General features: G+C 37.9%; 1 protein-coding gene across 1 annotated transcript in view; it reads left to right on the top strand.

Annotated features, from left to right (window-relative positions):
* SNX13 (sorting nexin 13) overlaps positions 1 to 17,329 on the top strand; it is a 66,412-nt gene extending 49,083 nt beyond the window's left edge. The window contains exons 17-26 of the mRNA XM_086467773.1: positions 1,715 to 1,784; positions 4,396 to 4,568; positions 6,041 to 6,148; positions 7,038 to 7,148; positions 8,468 to 8,629; positions 9,816 to 9,887; positions 12,353 to 12,498; positions 14,173 to 14,241; positions 15,362 to 15,474; positions 15,981 to 17,329. Coding sequence (XP_086323899.1) covers positions 1,715 to 1,784; positions 4,396 to 4,568; positions 6,041 to 6,148; positions 7,038 to 7,148; positions 8,468 to 8,629; positions 9,816 to 9,887; positions 12,353 to 12,498; positions 14,173 to 14,241; positions 15,362 to 15,474; positions 15,981 to 16,228 — 1,272 coding nt within the window. The 3' untranslated portion in view covers positions 16,229 to 17,329. The remainder of the gene's footprint in view (positions 1 to 1,714; positions 1,785 to 4,395; positions 4,569 to 6,040; positions 6,149 to 7,037; positions 7,149 to 8,467; positions 8,630 to 9,815; positions 9,888 to 12,352; positions 12,499 to 14,172; positions 14,242 to 15,361; positions 15,475 to 15,980) is intronic.
* Positions 17,330 to 18,067: the final 738 nt, after the last annotated feature.

The following is an 18,067-nucleotide window of genomic DNA, read 5'->3' as shown; positions in this document are numbered from 1 at the left end:
TGGGACTTCTGTACTGTAAGTCTGTAAGCTGTATCATAAGATATTTACGAGGCTCCTTACTGCGTAGAATCACAGAATGTCAGGGGTTGGAAGGGACCTCGAAAGATCATCTAGTCCAACCCCCCTGCCGGAGCAGGACCACCTAGAGTAGGTCACGCAGGAACGCGTCCAGGCGGGTTTTGAATGTCTCCAGAGAAGGAGACTCCACAGCCTCTCTGGGCAGCCTGTTCCAGGGCTCTGTCACCCTCACAGGGAAAAAGTGTTTCCTTATGTTCATGTGGAACCCAACTGCAATACATGTTAAAGCATAGTTAGTGTGTTCAGACCTTTTTAACGATGCCATTCATTCAGTATCTAGACTTTGTAACAGAAGTGTGATTTCCCTCGCCTTCCGTAGTGGATATTTAGGCAGAGACTGATTAAGGTGATTGAGACAGAGAAGAGCTGTGCCCTCTAAAGACCTTGAGAAGGACAGAGTGGAGTATTATATCAAGATATTGTGGAGATGATAGATTCATATGAAGAAGGGGCAAGAGCAGAGTATTTAAATAACTTACATTTTCAAGTCCAACCTATCTTTTGATTGTAATTGCATAAGATTGCATTATGTTTAAGGAAACAGGAATTTAGAAACTTGATTGACATACATTGAGGTTTTAGTTTGACACAGGTACATCTCTGCTACCCAGTAGGTCCCACTCTAGGTAATTTTTTGTGGCAACTCACTATTAAACTAGTTTGGTTAAATTATGAAAGATAGCTGATAGCTGCATATTCATTCTGAATGTGTATCTTTGAAGAATTTTAGAATTTTGAGGTAAAATATATAAAGCAGTTGGGATCCCAGTGCCTATGAATTCTACTTAAGTAGCTGAATTTTTTGTTGCTGTTGTTTAACCTGGTAGTTTAGGATTAGGATTACACATATAGTGGCCCATCCTCTATTTCTTTGAGTTGCGTATCCAAGATTTTCACCCAACAATCTTGAAGAGCTTTATTATGTTAAATCTTAGTAGTCAGATGTACTGATTTTAAACAATAGCAAAACTTCTCTAACAGACCTGTTGGGCTTGTTTTGATCCCAGTAATAACTGAATAGGGAGACAGGGTGTTAGCCATCTGAGGACGTACCTGCTCGTTTTTTACAAGGGAAAATATTTCTGAGAGAAGTGTTTGCTGTGTTTTACATGCAGCAGAGAAACTATTCAAAGTTCTACTGCACTGTAACTTTTGTGTGGTGCTTTAAGTCAGTTGAAAGAAAACAGAATGGTATAAAGGTGTTAAAAAAAACCAAAAAAACAACAAAACAAAACCCAAACAAAACCAAAACATCTCCACAGTTTGGGGGTGTTTTGTGGGGTATTTTTGTTGGGTTTTTTTTTAATGCTTAGTAAAAGACTTTGTAGCTGCACTTCTGTTGGAGTTGAGATACCAAATGAAAGTGGCAAGTATGGTGGAGTGATCACAGAACTGTGTGAAACTGGTAGAGGAAATGAAGGGCCCTACAGTGTGTAAAAGAAAGGCTTTAGTAACCAGGCAATACAAACACCCGTTTGCGTTGTTACAGTACATTAAGCTGTTCTGTTAGTATAGTGAACTGATAGTTTGAAAATTAAACAGATGAATCAAAAAGCATCTCTGAAATGAGATATATCGATGATCTTATTCTCTCTCTTGCCTCTTTCTTCCTTCTCATCTCTCCCCCACGCTGCAGTCCTTAGATGACCTTTCAAATGTCCCTTCTGATGAGACAGTTCAACTCCATGCATACATCTCAGATACTGGTAAGTGAATCTGTTACGATGGCTCCTTACTTATTTTCCATCATTTATTTTGAGTTTGGTAATATTACGGGCTCTTGAAATCCTAATACTTTCATATTTTTTTTAACCTCATAATAACCACATTTGAATTCCTGTTTCCCACGAAGAATTTACTAAATTGGCGCTGTAAGGCATAGACGTGCATCTGAACTTAATGTGCTTAAATTTTTGTTATTTATGGTATTGTTTTTCCTATCTCTGGAGAATCATTTATTAAACTTAATATTGAGTAGCATTTATTTTAACAATTTAAAGAACAAATTCTGAAAGCCACCTCTTTTTCTGGTCACACAATTTTAATTCTTGACTGTTTACTTCTCTTGGTATATTTTCTTCTGGTTTTTTTCTGTGCTTCCTTATTGATTTAGTTTCATTTAAGGTAGTGACTTCAGTCTCTACAATGGTGGTATTTTTGTTATCTTTTGAAAAAAATTTTCCTAGTAATAAATTAAAAATTTTTGTTACATGAGAGTAAATAACAAAAACTTCTCAGATGATGTTTGCAGATATTCTAGTTAGATGAGGTTGCACTGGGTTATTAAATTGTGGCTTGATCTTCAGATACCTTTTTTTTTGTCAATAGACTTTTAAATCTATGGATTTCTGTAGCAGACACATGAGCTGTAAGCAAGAACTCAACAACTTGACATTTTAATTAAACTCTGTTACTCCAACCCAGCATGAGAGCTTGGTGCAATCCAAGTCTCGTATAGTTAATCTTTAGGAAAAGGGGAAAAACATCTAAAGGTTAAGAATCACCATTTCGCTTTTTTGTTAAAATGGCACGTGATACTTTTTTCTGAGTTAAACTTAAAAGTTTCATTGTTTTTTGATGTAAGAAAAAAGGTGAACCACACAAATTATGTTCAATTTATAATCTCGATGGCAGCATGGATTGATAACGTGACTCTGAATCCATAATACTCCAGTTGAATGAAGGGTTATGTACAGGTTCATATTGTAAGATAGGATTAAACTGAACGTCTTCTTCCTCTTCACCTCTTCTTGTTTGAACAAGTCCCTGCTTTCTGGATGCTGCATGCAGTAGGTGCGTCTTGCATCTGTGCGCAGACTCCTTTCCTCTGCCGGTTACTGTGCTTGGGGGGTGCATACAGGATCTTCTTTGTAATCTTTCAGGATTCTCCTTGTCTTGTGTTGGAAAATAAATGCTGATTAAGAGGCTATGACCTAAGGGGTGGCGGGGACACCTCCTTTCTTTTTCTACCACTCCTGTCCTGCAGTGGTGCTCCTAAGGGTGCCGCTTAGCAGCACCCCCAAGATGCGATATGGGGGCTGCGTGGCGGAGCGATCAGCCTGAGCTTAGAGCATAGGGCTGGCTTAGTATCCGTGGAGCCGGCCTTTCCTGGCTTCAGCCTCTGTGCAGTCTTTTGGCAGCATCCCGACTGCCTGCTCTTTTCTCTTGGGATTCAGCACTCAACATTCTTCTTCTAGAGGGTAGATGGCAAAGCAGACATGCCCCAAAGGATGCCAAAAGGGAGATGGCAAAGAAAAGATGCTCTGTGCCCGCTGTGCACCTTGCTAGTGAGTAATTCTTGTATTGTCAGCAGCCTCCCCTATCCTAGAGGTGCTCCCTGGCTACTCAGACCTTGACATTATACTTGAGAGAAGTCAAGGCTGGAAGCACAACAGAGGTTGGAGCTGATGATTTGTCAGGAAAGTGCGTTTTTATGGAGCATGGGTGCATTGAGAAATTCAGTGCTTGATCAAAAAGTATTTTCATCTAGCCAGTGGAGAGTTGTGGTTATTTGGTATTGGTTCAACATGTAAACCATATTGGTTTTCGGTTATTCTGTAGATGAAATGGAATTTTTTGAAACAGACTCTGTACTGGGAGGAATTCTGTGATGGAGGAATGTCCAAGAGAACTTAACTATTCAGTGGAGAACAAAATGATATTTGCTTCTATTTAAGATAGCTATCTGCGTTCCTTCCATTTATAAATTGACAGATATACATCATATGTATGTGTGCACACACATGCGGAACATATATGTGTGTGTGTATATAGTTTCTGTTGACTGAAATAGTGTGGTGAGTGTTTTTTATCTTAGTTAATAACAAACTGCTGCTGTTAATAACAAAACTGAGAGCCTACAGCTTGCTAGCACTGTCTTCTGTATTTACAGATTTATGCTTTTTTATGGATAAACTTTTGCAATATGATTAGAGTGCTTGCAGACTGGAATTTCTTCTGGGTTCACAGTTGTCTTTCACCTGTATCTTGTTCTTTAGGTTAAAATGCTTTTTTAAAAGATGCTTTCACTGTTCTTAAAAGTTGAAACCTTGTCTATTCTTTTTTTATGTTTTGCATGTCAGTGAAACTTGTCTTAACTTTAAGGCTTCTTAACCTCTGTATTTAAGTTTACGTAATAAGTTTCTAGAGGGTATCATCTGTACAGTGGTTTGGATAGAGAGATGGCTTGCTCTTTTTGCTTGCATGTCCATTTTTGTCTCTCAAGTCTGTCATTCCAGACATTTCTTCACTTCACGTTTGTGTCCTTTCGTCTTCCTTCTGTTTGTTCCTTTTTTATTTTTCTTTTTAAACTACTAGTCTATGCTGACTATGACCCATATGCTGTGGCAGGAGTGTGTAATGACCACGGCAAGACATACGCGCTGTACGCTATCACCGTCCACCGGCGAACTCCCAACAGCGAAGAGACATGGAAGACATATCGACGCTACAGTGACTTCCATGACTTTCACATGAGGATCACTGAGCAGGTAATTAATCTCAAAAAGCTGCTTTTTCTTTGTGATGGTATGGCATGAGTATTGGCTTTCTCAGAGCGACTTAAGATGTGGAGTTACAGCACTGTGTTATTTTCCATTGAAGTGTACTTGTTTTACCATTTATATCGTACATTATGTATACTGAGCAGTTTACAGGTGCACGTGTATGTAGTGTAGTATCTGATGGCTGTATAAATACTCTAACAAAAGGAAATGGAGCTTAGAAAGCTTTAAACGTCCCACACACACACATACGCTTTGGTCAATTTTACTTTGAAGTAGATATCTATATTTAAAGTAGAGGCTGTTCTTTGCTTACATTGCTTCTGTTTAGACACAAGTATCCAAATAAAAGCCGGACCATCTTCTCTTCAGTTATTTTCCTCTGTAACCTATTTGCAAGGGAATGGGCTTTGTAAATGGATAAATTGTAAATATTGGAAATAGTTATTCTTCGATGATTCCTCAGGCCATAAGCGTTAGATGAGCGTTGTGACCTTCCAAAGTTTAATGATGTCTTTGTGAAAAGATACCTTGCAGGGACTGAATGGAATCAATTCCTCATTAAAGCTGTAATAATTTCTGGTCATCTCTAGAGGGAAAAAGAACCTTTTGCCAGGTTATTTCTTAAAGCCTAGATACTATATTTTTCTCTTTAGCACGTTTAGAATAATATTTATTTTTTACAGGATGTCTGGATTCTATATGTGGATAATCCTGGTTCTTCGAGTTTTACTCTTGTCACTTTTTCATTGTTGTGCATTATAGTGGATATGTTTAACCTTCTTGAGTGTTAGGGCCTCACCTTTCCTCGCCGCTGCCTTGGAACACCAGTTCTTTCTGTAAAACTGGAACAGTGGAAGACACGTCAGCCAGTGCCAATCACTGTCATTACCTGGAGAAAAGGCCCAGGTGATGGCACGTCAAGCCTGGTGTGGTGACCGTGTGTAAACCGGGTACTGCTGCCCACTCCAGGGATAAAAACTTCATACTTCCTTAGTAGGTTTGATCAGCAGAGGAAAGGGAAGATGTTTTGGAAAAATTGGCAAGTTCTCTTGATGTAGTGCCAGCACCCTACTAACTTCTGCACAAATAGTAATGATAAATCTTGAGCCTAAACCTTTTTGAGCAGGTGTAATGACAGGAGGAATTTGCGAACTGCACTAGTCTGTATTTCAAAAGTGAGCATCGTGTCTGTGTGTTCGGAAATTAAATTTTGCCCTTGACAGTCTCCTGAGAGTTTTTCTGCGTATGTTCTTGACGGCCTAGCTTTCATTTTGGCTCCTCCAAGGAATCAGAGTTCCAGGCTTGATGCAGAAATTATTTGTTATACGGTAGATAAGCAATAGGTGAATATAGTGACCCTTATCGTTTCTGAGCTTATATGGTGATTTGAAACACATTTCAAAACAGAACAAAAACTCTTTTCAGAACAGAATAAAAAATGTTCTCTTTTTTCCTAGTTTGAAAACCTTGCAAATATACTGAAGCTTCCTGGCAAAAAGACATTTAACAATATGGACAGAGAATTTTTGGAGAAGAGGAAGAAAGATTTAAATGCATATTTGCAGGTAAGCTGTCATGATGGTTTTGGTTGTGTCCTCACTTGGAATTCTTTTTGCTGAGGTATAAAATCCTCTAGCATTATTTTTTTTTTTAGTTTAAAAAAAGCAATCTTGTAGGTGGTATACAATCCTGAATAGTATACCTAAGAACTTCATATTATCTAGTAAGTGTGCCTTTTCTTTGCTGTTGTATATCCTCAGCTGGTTCTCTCCCAGCTCCTCTGAGCTGGTGAGGCTCTAGCTGTGTTGGTTTTGAGCTCTGTGCCAGCTCACTTCCTTCCCTTACACTCGTGTTTGTGGTTACTTTCTCTGGAGCGGTTGCCTAAGGATTGGCGTGGTATCCGCTCCAGCGCAACCACACAGCTTCTCCGTTCCAATAAGGCCTCTGTCAGCCCAACTAAAGAATTCAGTTGTCCTGCTTCATGACTTTCTGGTCGTTTAGCACTAAAATACATTGACCAACTTAATGGACGTGTTAACAATAAATTACAAAGATGAGTAAAACGTTGTGAAATCTAATCGTTCTGTTTAGGGTGCTAATATTTTTGCCTTTGAGATGTGTGCCCCATTTCTGATAGCAATATTTTTTTAGTCACAGCTGGTTTGGTGTTTTTTTTTTTTCTTGGACCTTTAGAAGAAGTTTGAGTGGTCATAAAGGGGTGTATTTTCTGTGAGGCGCTATAATTAACATACTGGTTAAATTACGAGAATTACCAAGAAGCATGTTGTTTCCATCTTGAGAACAGTGTAATGTTGGAATAAAATTTAGAAACTGAAAGAGAAAGTACGTTGCAAGATGTAGTGTCTTTGTGAGTGGTAAACTTTTACTAAACTGAATGGTGTGGCCTTTTTCATTATTTATTTAAAAAGCACCTTTTAAACTTATTTTACTCAGCTCTTGTTAAATCCTGAAATGATGAAGGCTTCTCCAGCTTTAGCCCATTATGTGTATGACTTCCTGGAGAATAAAGCCTACAGCAAAGGGAAGGGGGATTTTGCACGGAAGGTAAGAATGTTTTGCACCGTCAAGGGAACATTAGAGCATTCGTTAGTGCAATGATCGCATTAAAGGGAGGTGTGGGACTGATACTAAACAGCTATATAACGCTCTCAAAACATCTTGCGAGTGAGTTGCTTTAATGCTTTGTGAGTGGCAAAGTATCTGAGGACATATGGAACCAGAAATTTGCAATCTTTGTGACAAGTAAATTTATGTGTATGACAAGGAAATAAAATTTTCAAATTGGGCACTGTGTATTGCACAAAAACTACTCTAAAAGCGTGTTCATTGCAAGTCAGTTTGTCAGGCATCTGTGATTTTATTTTTTTTTTCCCCACAGTCTCATTCCTTCTGATTTCTTTTTTCAGTTCTTTACTCTGTATTTGCTGCTGTTACCGTGCTTTCCACTCTTCAGCCCAAAAGATGAAATGCATTTCCCTTCAAAAGCAGCACTTATGTATTTAGATGTTGTAACCATTCAGAGTCACTGGTCGAATTTGGAGCTCTGAGCTTTGCATCCTTTTTGTTAAGCCACCAGAACCGTCTTCAGCCAAGTGATTCTTTGTTCACTTGACCAGTTTGTGTGGGCATCTGCTTTGCAAAACCAGCTGTTTCTAAACTTTGACTGGTTTTGATACAAAAAGCATCTGCAACTGTATTGTCACTTCAAGTTGTTAGTCTGCCTACGTTCCTTAAATATTTAATAATGAAACAGTTAAATATTTATCAAGGTTTATGTAATGACTGAGTAAGATTTGGTTTCCAGCTTATCAGGTTCTTCATAAATCTAACTTTTTAAGGGCATCATGCTAGTATTTGTGCCTTCGTTTAGACTGAATTAGAGTATATACGGAAAGAAAAATTGTAACAGTTTCTGTGGAACTACTTTGTTTTTAATTATATTTGCCATGATATTAGAGCATATGACTCCAGTGCTGTTTGAGAGGCTTGTTTCAAAGATGAAGAGTTGAAAGCAGAAGTGAAAAATCTGGAAGTAGGAAGCTTGGAAGGGAGAAATGACATTGAATGGAAAAGAGGAGGAAAATAAATTAAAGCTAAGGGAAACTGAGGGATGGGAAATGGAAATGACTCGGGGGAAAAAGATCTGTTGAAAGATGTAAATAGTTATAGTAGGGCTGTAAGGAATGAGAAATAGAAATTGAAGTGAAGCTGAAACTTTATTCTGCATTCTCTAATGAAGTTAAGCAATTTGAGTTGTTCTTTATGTTATTGTTCTCAGGAACAGTGTGATACTTCTCATAGTGTATTAATATACTGGTGTCCTCATAGATTATACAATTCTGGTTAAACATCTTCCCCTTCAGATGGACACATTTGTAAACCCACTGCGTAACTCTATGAGAAATGTATCAAATGCAGTCAAGTCTCTCCCTGACAGCCTGGCAGAGGGAATGACTAAAATGTCAGACAACATGGGTAAAATGTCAGAGAGATTGGGACAAGACATAAAGCAATCATTTTTCAAGGTAAGAAAATATTTGGTAGTTAATACATCCTAGTGAATTAATAGGAGGTTAGCTATCGACTCCCTTAAACTTCGTTGTGTACTGTAGTGAAGAGTCAAGTCATTACAGGAAAGCAATCTGGTTTATACCTAAGCCCTTTTTGTAAGGTTCAGCAGTCATTATACTACAAACACAGAGTTCTCTGTGCTATTAAGTAACACGTTTTAAGACAGCACCTACAGACTGGCACGCCAATCCCTCTTCACTTCATTCAGTGCAGCCGCTTGAGAAGAGAGTTGCTGATTTTCTTTTTACTGCCCATTTTCATAAAGCTAGTTTGCTGCACCTGCTACATCATCAGGGAAAAAAAAACATGTGATGAAACTTAAATAAGGAGATAGCTTCCTTTCTGCTTATTCCTTGCTGAATTCTGGTTTTAATTAAATTTTCTTTCTGTCTTTACTGCTGTCTTTCCTCATCTCTTACATTGCTAAAATGTAGTACCTCAGAGGTGGAGAATGGTAGCGTGGCATGCTATCTAGAGGTCCTATGAAAGTAGGAATCTTCCTCACATGTCTCACCTTCCTTTCCCTTGCCCTCCTCTTTGTGTAGCTGTAAGGTCTGTGGTAAGGGATGGTTCCATTCTGTGTTACCAGAACGGTTATGTGTGGCCTTTGTAGAACAGTAGCCAAGATGAGTTAACCCTTAAACCATGAAAGGGAATAATAAATCAGGGGTGGGTGGTGGTAGTGGTTGGTTTTTTTCATTACTTGTGAGATAAAGTGATTGGCTCTGGACTTCCTCAGTGCTGGTAACTTCCCTGGTGTGCGACTGACAATATATCTGCAGTTATACTCACTGGGAAGTCCGTGACTAGGCAGGACTTAAGATCAAGAGGAAATACCAGAAGAAATATCAGTCCCATATGAATTTCTAGGTGTTTTTCAGTTGAAGCATTAGACTCTTGAGAAAATATATGGGGATTGTCTTAACAGTGTCGATAATTTTGATAGCTGTAGGAGAATACCTGCAGGCTTGATTTGTTGGAAGATGAAAGGACTACTGTGTACTTGTCAGCAGTAATATGCAGCTGACTTTGACCAAATGTCTGGGTTTCATTTTCCAAATTGATTATGAAAATTGATCTGATTTATTGGTATTCTAAAATATTTTTTACTTTGTAAACAATACCTTTTTTTCATTGTAGGTGCCTCCTTTGATCCAGAAAACCTATTCAGATCCTGACCATTGCCGTGTTGCAGCACCAATTGATGACAATGTGAGTCTGACATTTGTCCTTTCAAAGTTGACCCCTCTAAAACCAAATTAATGGGTTACTTATTTTATGTTAAAAATACGTATTTATCATCCAGGCATTTAAAAATGGTTCTTAACTTTTTAAAAAGAAACTTACCAGCTTTTTTCTAAAAATAACGTCTTTGTTAATACTAAAATGGTTTGCACAACAGTGGCATAACTTAAAGTGTACATGCTACTGCTTCTGTGTTTTGTGGGTGGGGGTTTGTTTGGGGTTTTTTTACACCCTCCTCTCTCCATTTTCTGTCTGTTCAAAGATAGTATGGTACCAGACTGTTAACATCATTTCCATTGGCATTTTATGGGTTCTGATTTCTGATGTGACCTTTTAAGGGGCATTTGTTTAATGCATCAGAAGTACTGTTTGCCTTGTCGTGGAAAAAACCCTTGAGAATGTTTTCCTAAATAAAAAACTTTTAGTATATGGATACTAAAATGTGTAGAGTAGTATTATTAGAAACTTGAAAGTGAAGTTTAAGCTCCTGATGTTATCATAAGCTGTGGTATTTTGCTATTGTTTTGATTGAAACATTGATCATATATGTGCAAACAATTGGGAAAAAAACTTTTATCTCTAAGTAGGACAGAAAGGCCGTAAGATTAGCAGTGATTATATGCAATTTGCTATGGTCATAAATCTGCACCTGTTCTGCCCTTCATGTTTCGGGTTTTTTGGGCACATCAAAGCATTCCAGTTTGTCGTCCTGTGCATTAACTGCTATGATTGCCTAGGAGGTGTATTTTTGCTCAGATAACACAGCCTTGAGTTCTTTCGGGTTTCCTTTGCCCCCCATTATTTTTCACTAAATCAGACTGTATCCGTAAATTTGTAGTTACAAATGTTCATCTTTGATACCTCTGAGGCTTCTGTTTTGCACAGGCAAAACAAAATGATACCATTTGAATACGTGGGCAGCTTCTCTGCAAATATTTCAATGATCTTCTGTAAAATGAATAGAAGCTGCAGTTCTTAATAGCTTCTATGTTAACATACCAGGTGTTTCTAAAGTCAGATTTTGAATGTTCTAAAACCTTTCAACTCTTATCTGCTCTTTTAACGTGTGATGTTCACAACTGACAGTCACTCAATCAGACAAAAAATGTGGCAGTTTGAATGGAATTTTATGTGGAGAAGCGAGGCATGGATCTATAGAATCTCCAGCTGGTTTATGAGGCTACTGTCTGTGTTACGGTTTTATATAAAGATGCACTTTTGTAGTCCACCAAAAAATATCAACATAGCTGTTGAGATCTTGCTGCTTCTTCCCGCATAGGATTAACAATATAGTGCAGAGTTCTGCACTTCCAGGTAGAGCTGTATTGGATTTCACATACAAAGCAAAATGCTGGATGTTGTGCTTAGAATGTAAAAATCCTAATTTTAAAAAAAAGAAGAGAAAGTGCATTCAGTCTTTGAATACATTTTTCTCAGGATATAGTAGGATTTTAATTTTAGCGTGCTATTGTAAAAAATTTTAATAGTAAGTACAAAGTTTAAATAATGAATCAGTCAAAACACCAAATTAATTTGTTGTATTTGAGATAAGTGTTTGTGGTCTCTTGTGCAATACGACTGTAACTCCAAATGCTCCCTTTTTTGTGGAATAGCTTGACAATACGGAGGCTGGTATTTTGGCGTATAAGCAGGCCATGAGGAGCTGCTGCTGTTTCTGTAAGAGAAAAATTACTAACAACTAAGATGAAAATCTAGTAGTTTCATACTACAGAATTTAACTCTCCCTCAAATTTTAACACTTGAAAAAATGTTACTGCGAGTGTGCACCATCCATCTTTAAAAAATTCTATAGGTTTACTGAAGCGTCTGGTTTAGGATTTCCACAGAAGTAGGTTTTTGTAAGCCAATCTGTATAATGTCTTCTATTTAATAATAAAATGGGGATGATTTTTTTAATCTACAAGCATCAAAGCACTTAATAGCCATGCTGGTTAGAACAATATCTAAATAAAACGCAGCTCATGGCAGTGAGGTGTCGTTGTTCTTAGGAGGTTCTGAATTTGGCGCAGTGCATCGGTAAGAAAAGGAGGCCAAAGAAAAGCTCCCTCCAGAGTTTTCGTGTTAGGCAGTCGGAAGCACAGCTACCAAAGGGAAAGGTCAGGGACAGGCTCTCTCTTTAGGACATATTTACTTGTATTAACTTTGTTCAACTTTGGTGAAATAACTTTCTTTTTGTCTTATTTTAAAAATTCAGTGGATTTAAGCCGAGTTTAATTTTCAATCTTTGTTTGCTATTAGTGATGTTATAGAAGATTTAGGGAAGATTTCATATTATAGTAAAACACAGAGTAAAGTGTTTCTGTCATTGTTCTGCTTGTACTGAAGCATTTGGCCTGTGGAGTAGCTACTAAAACTGGCTTTCTTGCTCTGAAAGAGAAGTTTACTGATTCTACTTTTACTTGCATGATCAGGTGGATGACAATATTCCGCTGAGAGTAATGCTCCTCCTCATGGATGAAGTCTTTGATTTAAAGGAAAGAAATCAGTGGTTGAGAAGAAATATAAAAAATCTGCTCCAGCAACTTATTAGAGCGACATACGGTGACACGATTAATAGGTACTGCTTTTCTTGTACAGAGCGACCGTGTGAGTGAGGCTGTGTGTGACTAAATTACTGTGGTGTAGAGCTGCGTGCATTCCCCTTCGGAGAGGATCAATAAACCAAGTACTGATGTGGTGTAAAATGGAGATAAACACAGAACAGTGCTGAGAGACAAATTCCAGTAACTCTTCTATGCCGGAGAACTTCCACAAGAGCTTTCACGTATCAACAAGAGTTCACGTTTCTGTGACTGTAACTTAATACTGATGGTGTCTTTGCTTTTTGCCGTGTGCTTTACACTATACTTTTTGTTGTTCATGCTCTTTATTACTTTCTGCACTGTTTCTGTTTACATCTCTTTGATGCCACAGATGATACACTGGCACGGGCAGATTATGTGAACTGTACTGAGTGGCTGTGTTAAGTTTTTGCTCTCACACTTTAAAAGAGGGAGGGAAGGGGGGAGGGAAAGGACTGTTAGGGGATTCGTTCTGCCCTGCCATGTTCTCTGCAACTCACATATACCATCTTCCCTGCAAATGAATAATGCTAAATAAGTAACGTTTCTTGCCCTCAGCTTAGAAATCTATTTTCAGGCTTTCCCTTCTAATAATTTGTTTCTGAAATGTAAATAAAAACACAGAACAAAAAGATTTCTAGAAGCAGGATTAGCACTGAATTACCACTTTGGATTAGTGCCATGAATCAAAAATTCCTGTTGCTTTTTCAGGACATTCCTCACTGGATCATTATTTTTTACCCTTCACAAGCATATTTTTGATGTTTTAATTATCACTTGTTTAACACACACAGAGTTCTTCTGGTACCAGTAGTGATGCAGTCACGTAATAAGAAGAGCGCTGGGTGTTCTTCAAATAATTCCTCGACAATTAACTTGAGACCTGTGCTTTCAAAGCCTTGCTGCCCTGTTGAACAATTCTGAATACTTCTTACTATTTTCAGATTGTAGTATAACTAGCTGAGTTTGCGTACAGGCTGCCGCTTTCTTATCACAGAGATGTGTGCGGAACTATTTTGCTTCTGCATTTAGAGCTATTCCAGATACCCACAGCTTTCTCTGGTTCAGCAGTCATACATGGACCTAGCAAATTCTTGAGATTTAATGGCATTCTGCAGCAAAGTTGTGTTTTCTTGTTTCTTGGAGAACTAAATTCAGGGAAATAATGATGGGATTATGGTGATACTGATGCATATATCACTTCTGTAAACATGCTGGGTTTGGATATGGAGCTGTGTGTAAGTGTTGATGAATGAAGGTCAAATTTTGTGATCAGTCTTTCTCCTGTAAAAGGTAATGAATTTGAGATTTTAAGTAGGTTCTTTGCTTACAGACGCAGAACTTGAAGAGTGCTCCATGACGAGGAGTGCTCTACAAGCAGGACACTTGTCTAATGCTGATGGGAGATGCAGCATCAGTTTTCCAGCCTGCTTAGTTGTACACTTACTCAAAAAGAAAAAAGACTTCAGCTTTGGGAGTGATCAGTGAGCTTAGATTTTTATCTTGAGAATCAGCGTTTGCCTTCCTAGTGTGCCGGTTTATAGAACCTACTTAGAGTTGGAGAAAGCTGAAATTGTACTTTGTTTGCCCTAGAGTGCTCTTTAAAACCCTATACCTGTTTGTTCTCTGTTTTAAAAATCAAATGAGAGACTTGTTGCTTTGATTTTTAGAAAAATAGTTGATCATGTTGATTGGATGACATCTCCTGAGCAAGTAGCAGATGCGGTGAAACGCTTCAGGTATGGCTGTTATCATTGATGTTGAATATGGAGTACTTGCCAGTTGATGTCTAATATCTGTGTATCCTTTCTGTTCTTTATGTGAGGAAATTATTGTTGCTGCAAAGAATTCTGGTTGGAGCATCCACTGCTTTTTATGTAGAGACAGTAATTGTCACATGAAAAGTGTTTTTGAGTTTTCTCCACTTCCTTAAACAGTTCTCTGTTACTCTTAAGTCTTCTACACTGGTTATGGGGATACTTAAGAATTTCACCATATTACTGGATGAAGTGTTTTATTTACCTTATGTGCATGCCTTGCCTTAAAAGACAAGCCGTTCCTACTAAAGAAACCCTAGCTGTAAGCTGCTGTATTCCGCATGTGAGCAGATACTTTCAAACTCAGACTACAGTTCTGTTGTATCAAAGGTTCCATCATTCCATTCCTAAAAGTCTTAATGGCTTCAGTGATGCTGTTGAGCAAGAGCCACCACCATCCCCCCCTTTTTTTTTTACTTTTTTTGTGGATGGGGTGGAAGAGATCAAGTAGGATAACGTATTGGCCAAAGGGTCGTACTCTCCAGATACTCTGTTATTCTTCAATAAACGTGCACTACTTACTCAGGAAAAGAATATATCATTCACTGAGGCAAAATAGCTTTTTAGACAGAGGCTTGTCTTCTGCACTGGGCTTTATACTACACAGAAACTACTTCATCTCAGCTTTAGCTTGTTGGTAGGTTAACTATTGTCAGAGATTGAATGAAGCAATTAATAGACCTACACCTAGAGAATCTCAGTGGCAACAGAGGCTGATTGGTAAAAGCAAATCTGAGGTATATTTTATGTAGCAAGAATGTGGCCTTTGAATGGTTTTGGTGTGTAATATTTAAAATTTTTTCATCTGATTCTTGTACTGTAGAAGTATATGGTAGCTCCCAACAGGTTGAGTGTATCGTACTTCTTGCTTTTGATTTCTTTTTTGCCTTTTGTTTTCTCTTTTCTAATATTTGGGGTGTGTATTAGGCTGTTTGCAAATTACTTTCTTGTATTTATTTTATGTGGTAGCTTTGAGGGACTAAAAAGAGCCTTTCACTTGATAAAAATTTAATGTATTTTGACAGATTTGCTTTTGTTACAGAGATGCTTTTTGGCCCAATGGCATTTTAGCAGAGACTGTTCCACGGAGGGACAAAGCTATTAGAATGAGGACAAGAGTGGCAGGGAAGACCAAATTACTGGAGGTAATGCCAGGTAAGCGAGTCTGGGATTGAGGCCTAATAATTTTTACCATACAGTGTTACTGGAATTAATGACAGTCATCTTGTTGATTGCTGAAACATTGAAAAGAAATGTTAACATACAAAACTATATTTAAATAAAAAAGGTTTTTAATTATTAAAGCACTGAACATTTTCACATGTACTGTGACTTTGCAACTCTAATTCCATTAGAACCAACCCGGTCTTTAGTTTGACTAGAGGATTTAAGTTTAGTGCATGAAATATCTATATTCCAATACAGCATGATTTTGTGTAAAATAACATGGTTCCACATATATAGTATAAAACCGAGGTAATTTTCAGAAATCCTTTCTGCTGTAAGAGAACTTTTAGTTTAGTCGTGTTGTGTATAATAGAGGCACTGTTGCTTCAAATTCTGAGCTATGTAATCTGAAAGACTTAATATTCAGTTTAAGTTTGTTGTTAACACAGACACAGAATTTAGCTTAAACTTCTCTGTAACTTTCACTTTTGTAGATGAATTAAAGCACATCATAGGCGCTGAGACGACACGGAAAGGCATTCTTCGGGTCTTTGAAATGTTCCAGCACACTCAACTGAATAAGAGAATGGTGTATGTGTTTCTGGAGAGATTCCTAGAAACCTTGTTTCCACAAAATAAGTTCCATGAGCTCTTCAACAAACTGCATTCACGGTCAAAGCAGATGCAGAGGTATAAGCAGAGACTACATTCTACTCAAGCGCCTTCCTTGCAGAAAAGGTGACACTTCAAACCTATTCAGCTGGTGTATGGTTGTCCAGGACTGATTACTTGGGCAGATTCTCTGGGGCTTCAAACTCACATGCTGTTATTTCTGCACCAGTCTTCTAGTGTCACATATTAGATTATTAATGCATCTGTAAGACCTGTGGATCTTCTCATCTTCACTTGTATTTCAACCACTACCAGAAGGGTTTGTGTGTCTTAAATGATTTGGTGCGTCTTCATGCAACATTGAGAAGAATACTGGCCCAATATCTAAGAATGCTGATTCCTTCCGTTCCTGAGTCGATGTTTTGCCAGCAGTGAAAAGTGCCAGACTGTTCAAGTAAAGCACAACTGTGGTGATACAGTGGAAGAAAAGGATGTTTTGGCACTGGGAGATAGTGCAATGTGTGAGAATCAGGTGGAATTGTTCTACATTATGACTGTTGAGGCTCTCTAGGGCTCTTCTAACATTCCTGGAAAAGCTGAGCTAACAGGAAAAGCAGTCTCTGGAATAGCAGGTTCATAGGAGAGGGGAGAAATAGTTATAGTCCCACCATAAAAGTACATTTCTTTAAAGAAAAGTTGAGGTAATGTGGCTTTGGTGCCACATTTACTTCATCTTTCATGTTTTGAAAAACAAACTAACGTTAGATCTAATGGCGGTTTTAGTAAAGGCAGAGGTGCAGTAGAGATAAACCCTTTATTCTGATTATTCTGTAGCTTTAAGGGCCCTATTCTGCTCTTACAGCACCTGGCATACATTTTGCATGGAACTTCAGTGGAGAAGGGGCATTGTATTTTATGTTCAATGGGCATATCTGAACATACGTCCAGTTGATAGTTGTAGAAGGAAGGGGGTACATGTTTCAGAGAGGATAGACATCATGTTAGAAGGTGAAGAAATTGCACTAAGACACAGTTTACACACAACTCCCCACTAAAATTTGCAACTTTTTTTGAGTGTAAAAGAATTACGTCCTACTTAATGGGAAGATTCTGTTAGAATCTCCTGTTAGAATTAGTCGGTTCCTCGCAGGTAAAGGATTTCATTAGTCATATGCGAACACTTGGAAATTCCTGAACGCATCTCAGTGTATATATGAAAATAAAAAGGAGATAAAACTACAATATTTTTTTAAATAATTTTTTTATTTTTTGCATAATGTAAGATTTTAATAAAAATTTGACATCAAGGCCCCACATCCATCTGTTTAGTTTCATCAAAAAATTTCTGTCCAATCAAAAATAAAGTAACAACTGAATAATCCTGTTTGGCCACAGCATATCTCAGTTTGTGTTTCCTTTTCCATAGTCCCCAACCGTTTGAGCACCACTACTCGGGTGAATAGAAGGTCATCCTATAGAGTCCGTTTTTTTTTTCCTGAACGCTAAACATAGGGTAAGATACAGCTCTTGATCCAGGATCCTTACAGTAATTTGTGTCTTAATGGGAACAAATGATCCTTTTATGTGAGGGAGGAACACGGACCTTTTAAGAAAGCATTCTAAGAGAAGACAGAAGGCTCTCAAAGGACCTGGTTAAATTGACTGCAGCCTCTATATAGATCATTTTTTCTCATGGACTCTATGAATGCAATGTAGCCTTTTATCATACTACGTAACGATGATCATATAGTACTGTTAACATTCTCCTACGGTATGCATGGGCTCAAGTGCACTTGGGTTTTTTTTTCTTTGTGGCAGAACTAAATACTGTAAAGGAAATCCCTTTCTTTTATAATCCCTAGGAAGACAAGTTGGTAAATATGTAAGAACCCTTCCCCCTTCCTCTCTGCAGGTTCTGTAGAAGCGTGATGATTAAGTGCTGTTGAATTTAACAAAATTCTTGAGTTCT

This window comes from Leptosomus discolor, chromosome 7 (assembly GCF_034619465.1).
Source record: "Leptosomus discolor isolate bLepDis1 chromosome 7, bLepDis1.hap2, whole genome shotgun sequence".
Taxonomy (NCBI): domain Eukaryota; kingdom Metazoa; phylum Chordata; class Aves; order Leptosomiformes; family Leptosomidae; genus Leptosomus; species Leptosomus discolor.
The sequence above is the reverse complement of the archived record's forward strand: the minus strand, read 5'-3'. Positions and strand labels throughout refer to the sequence as shown.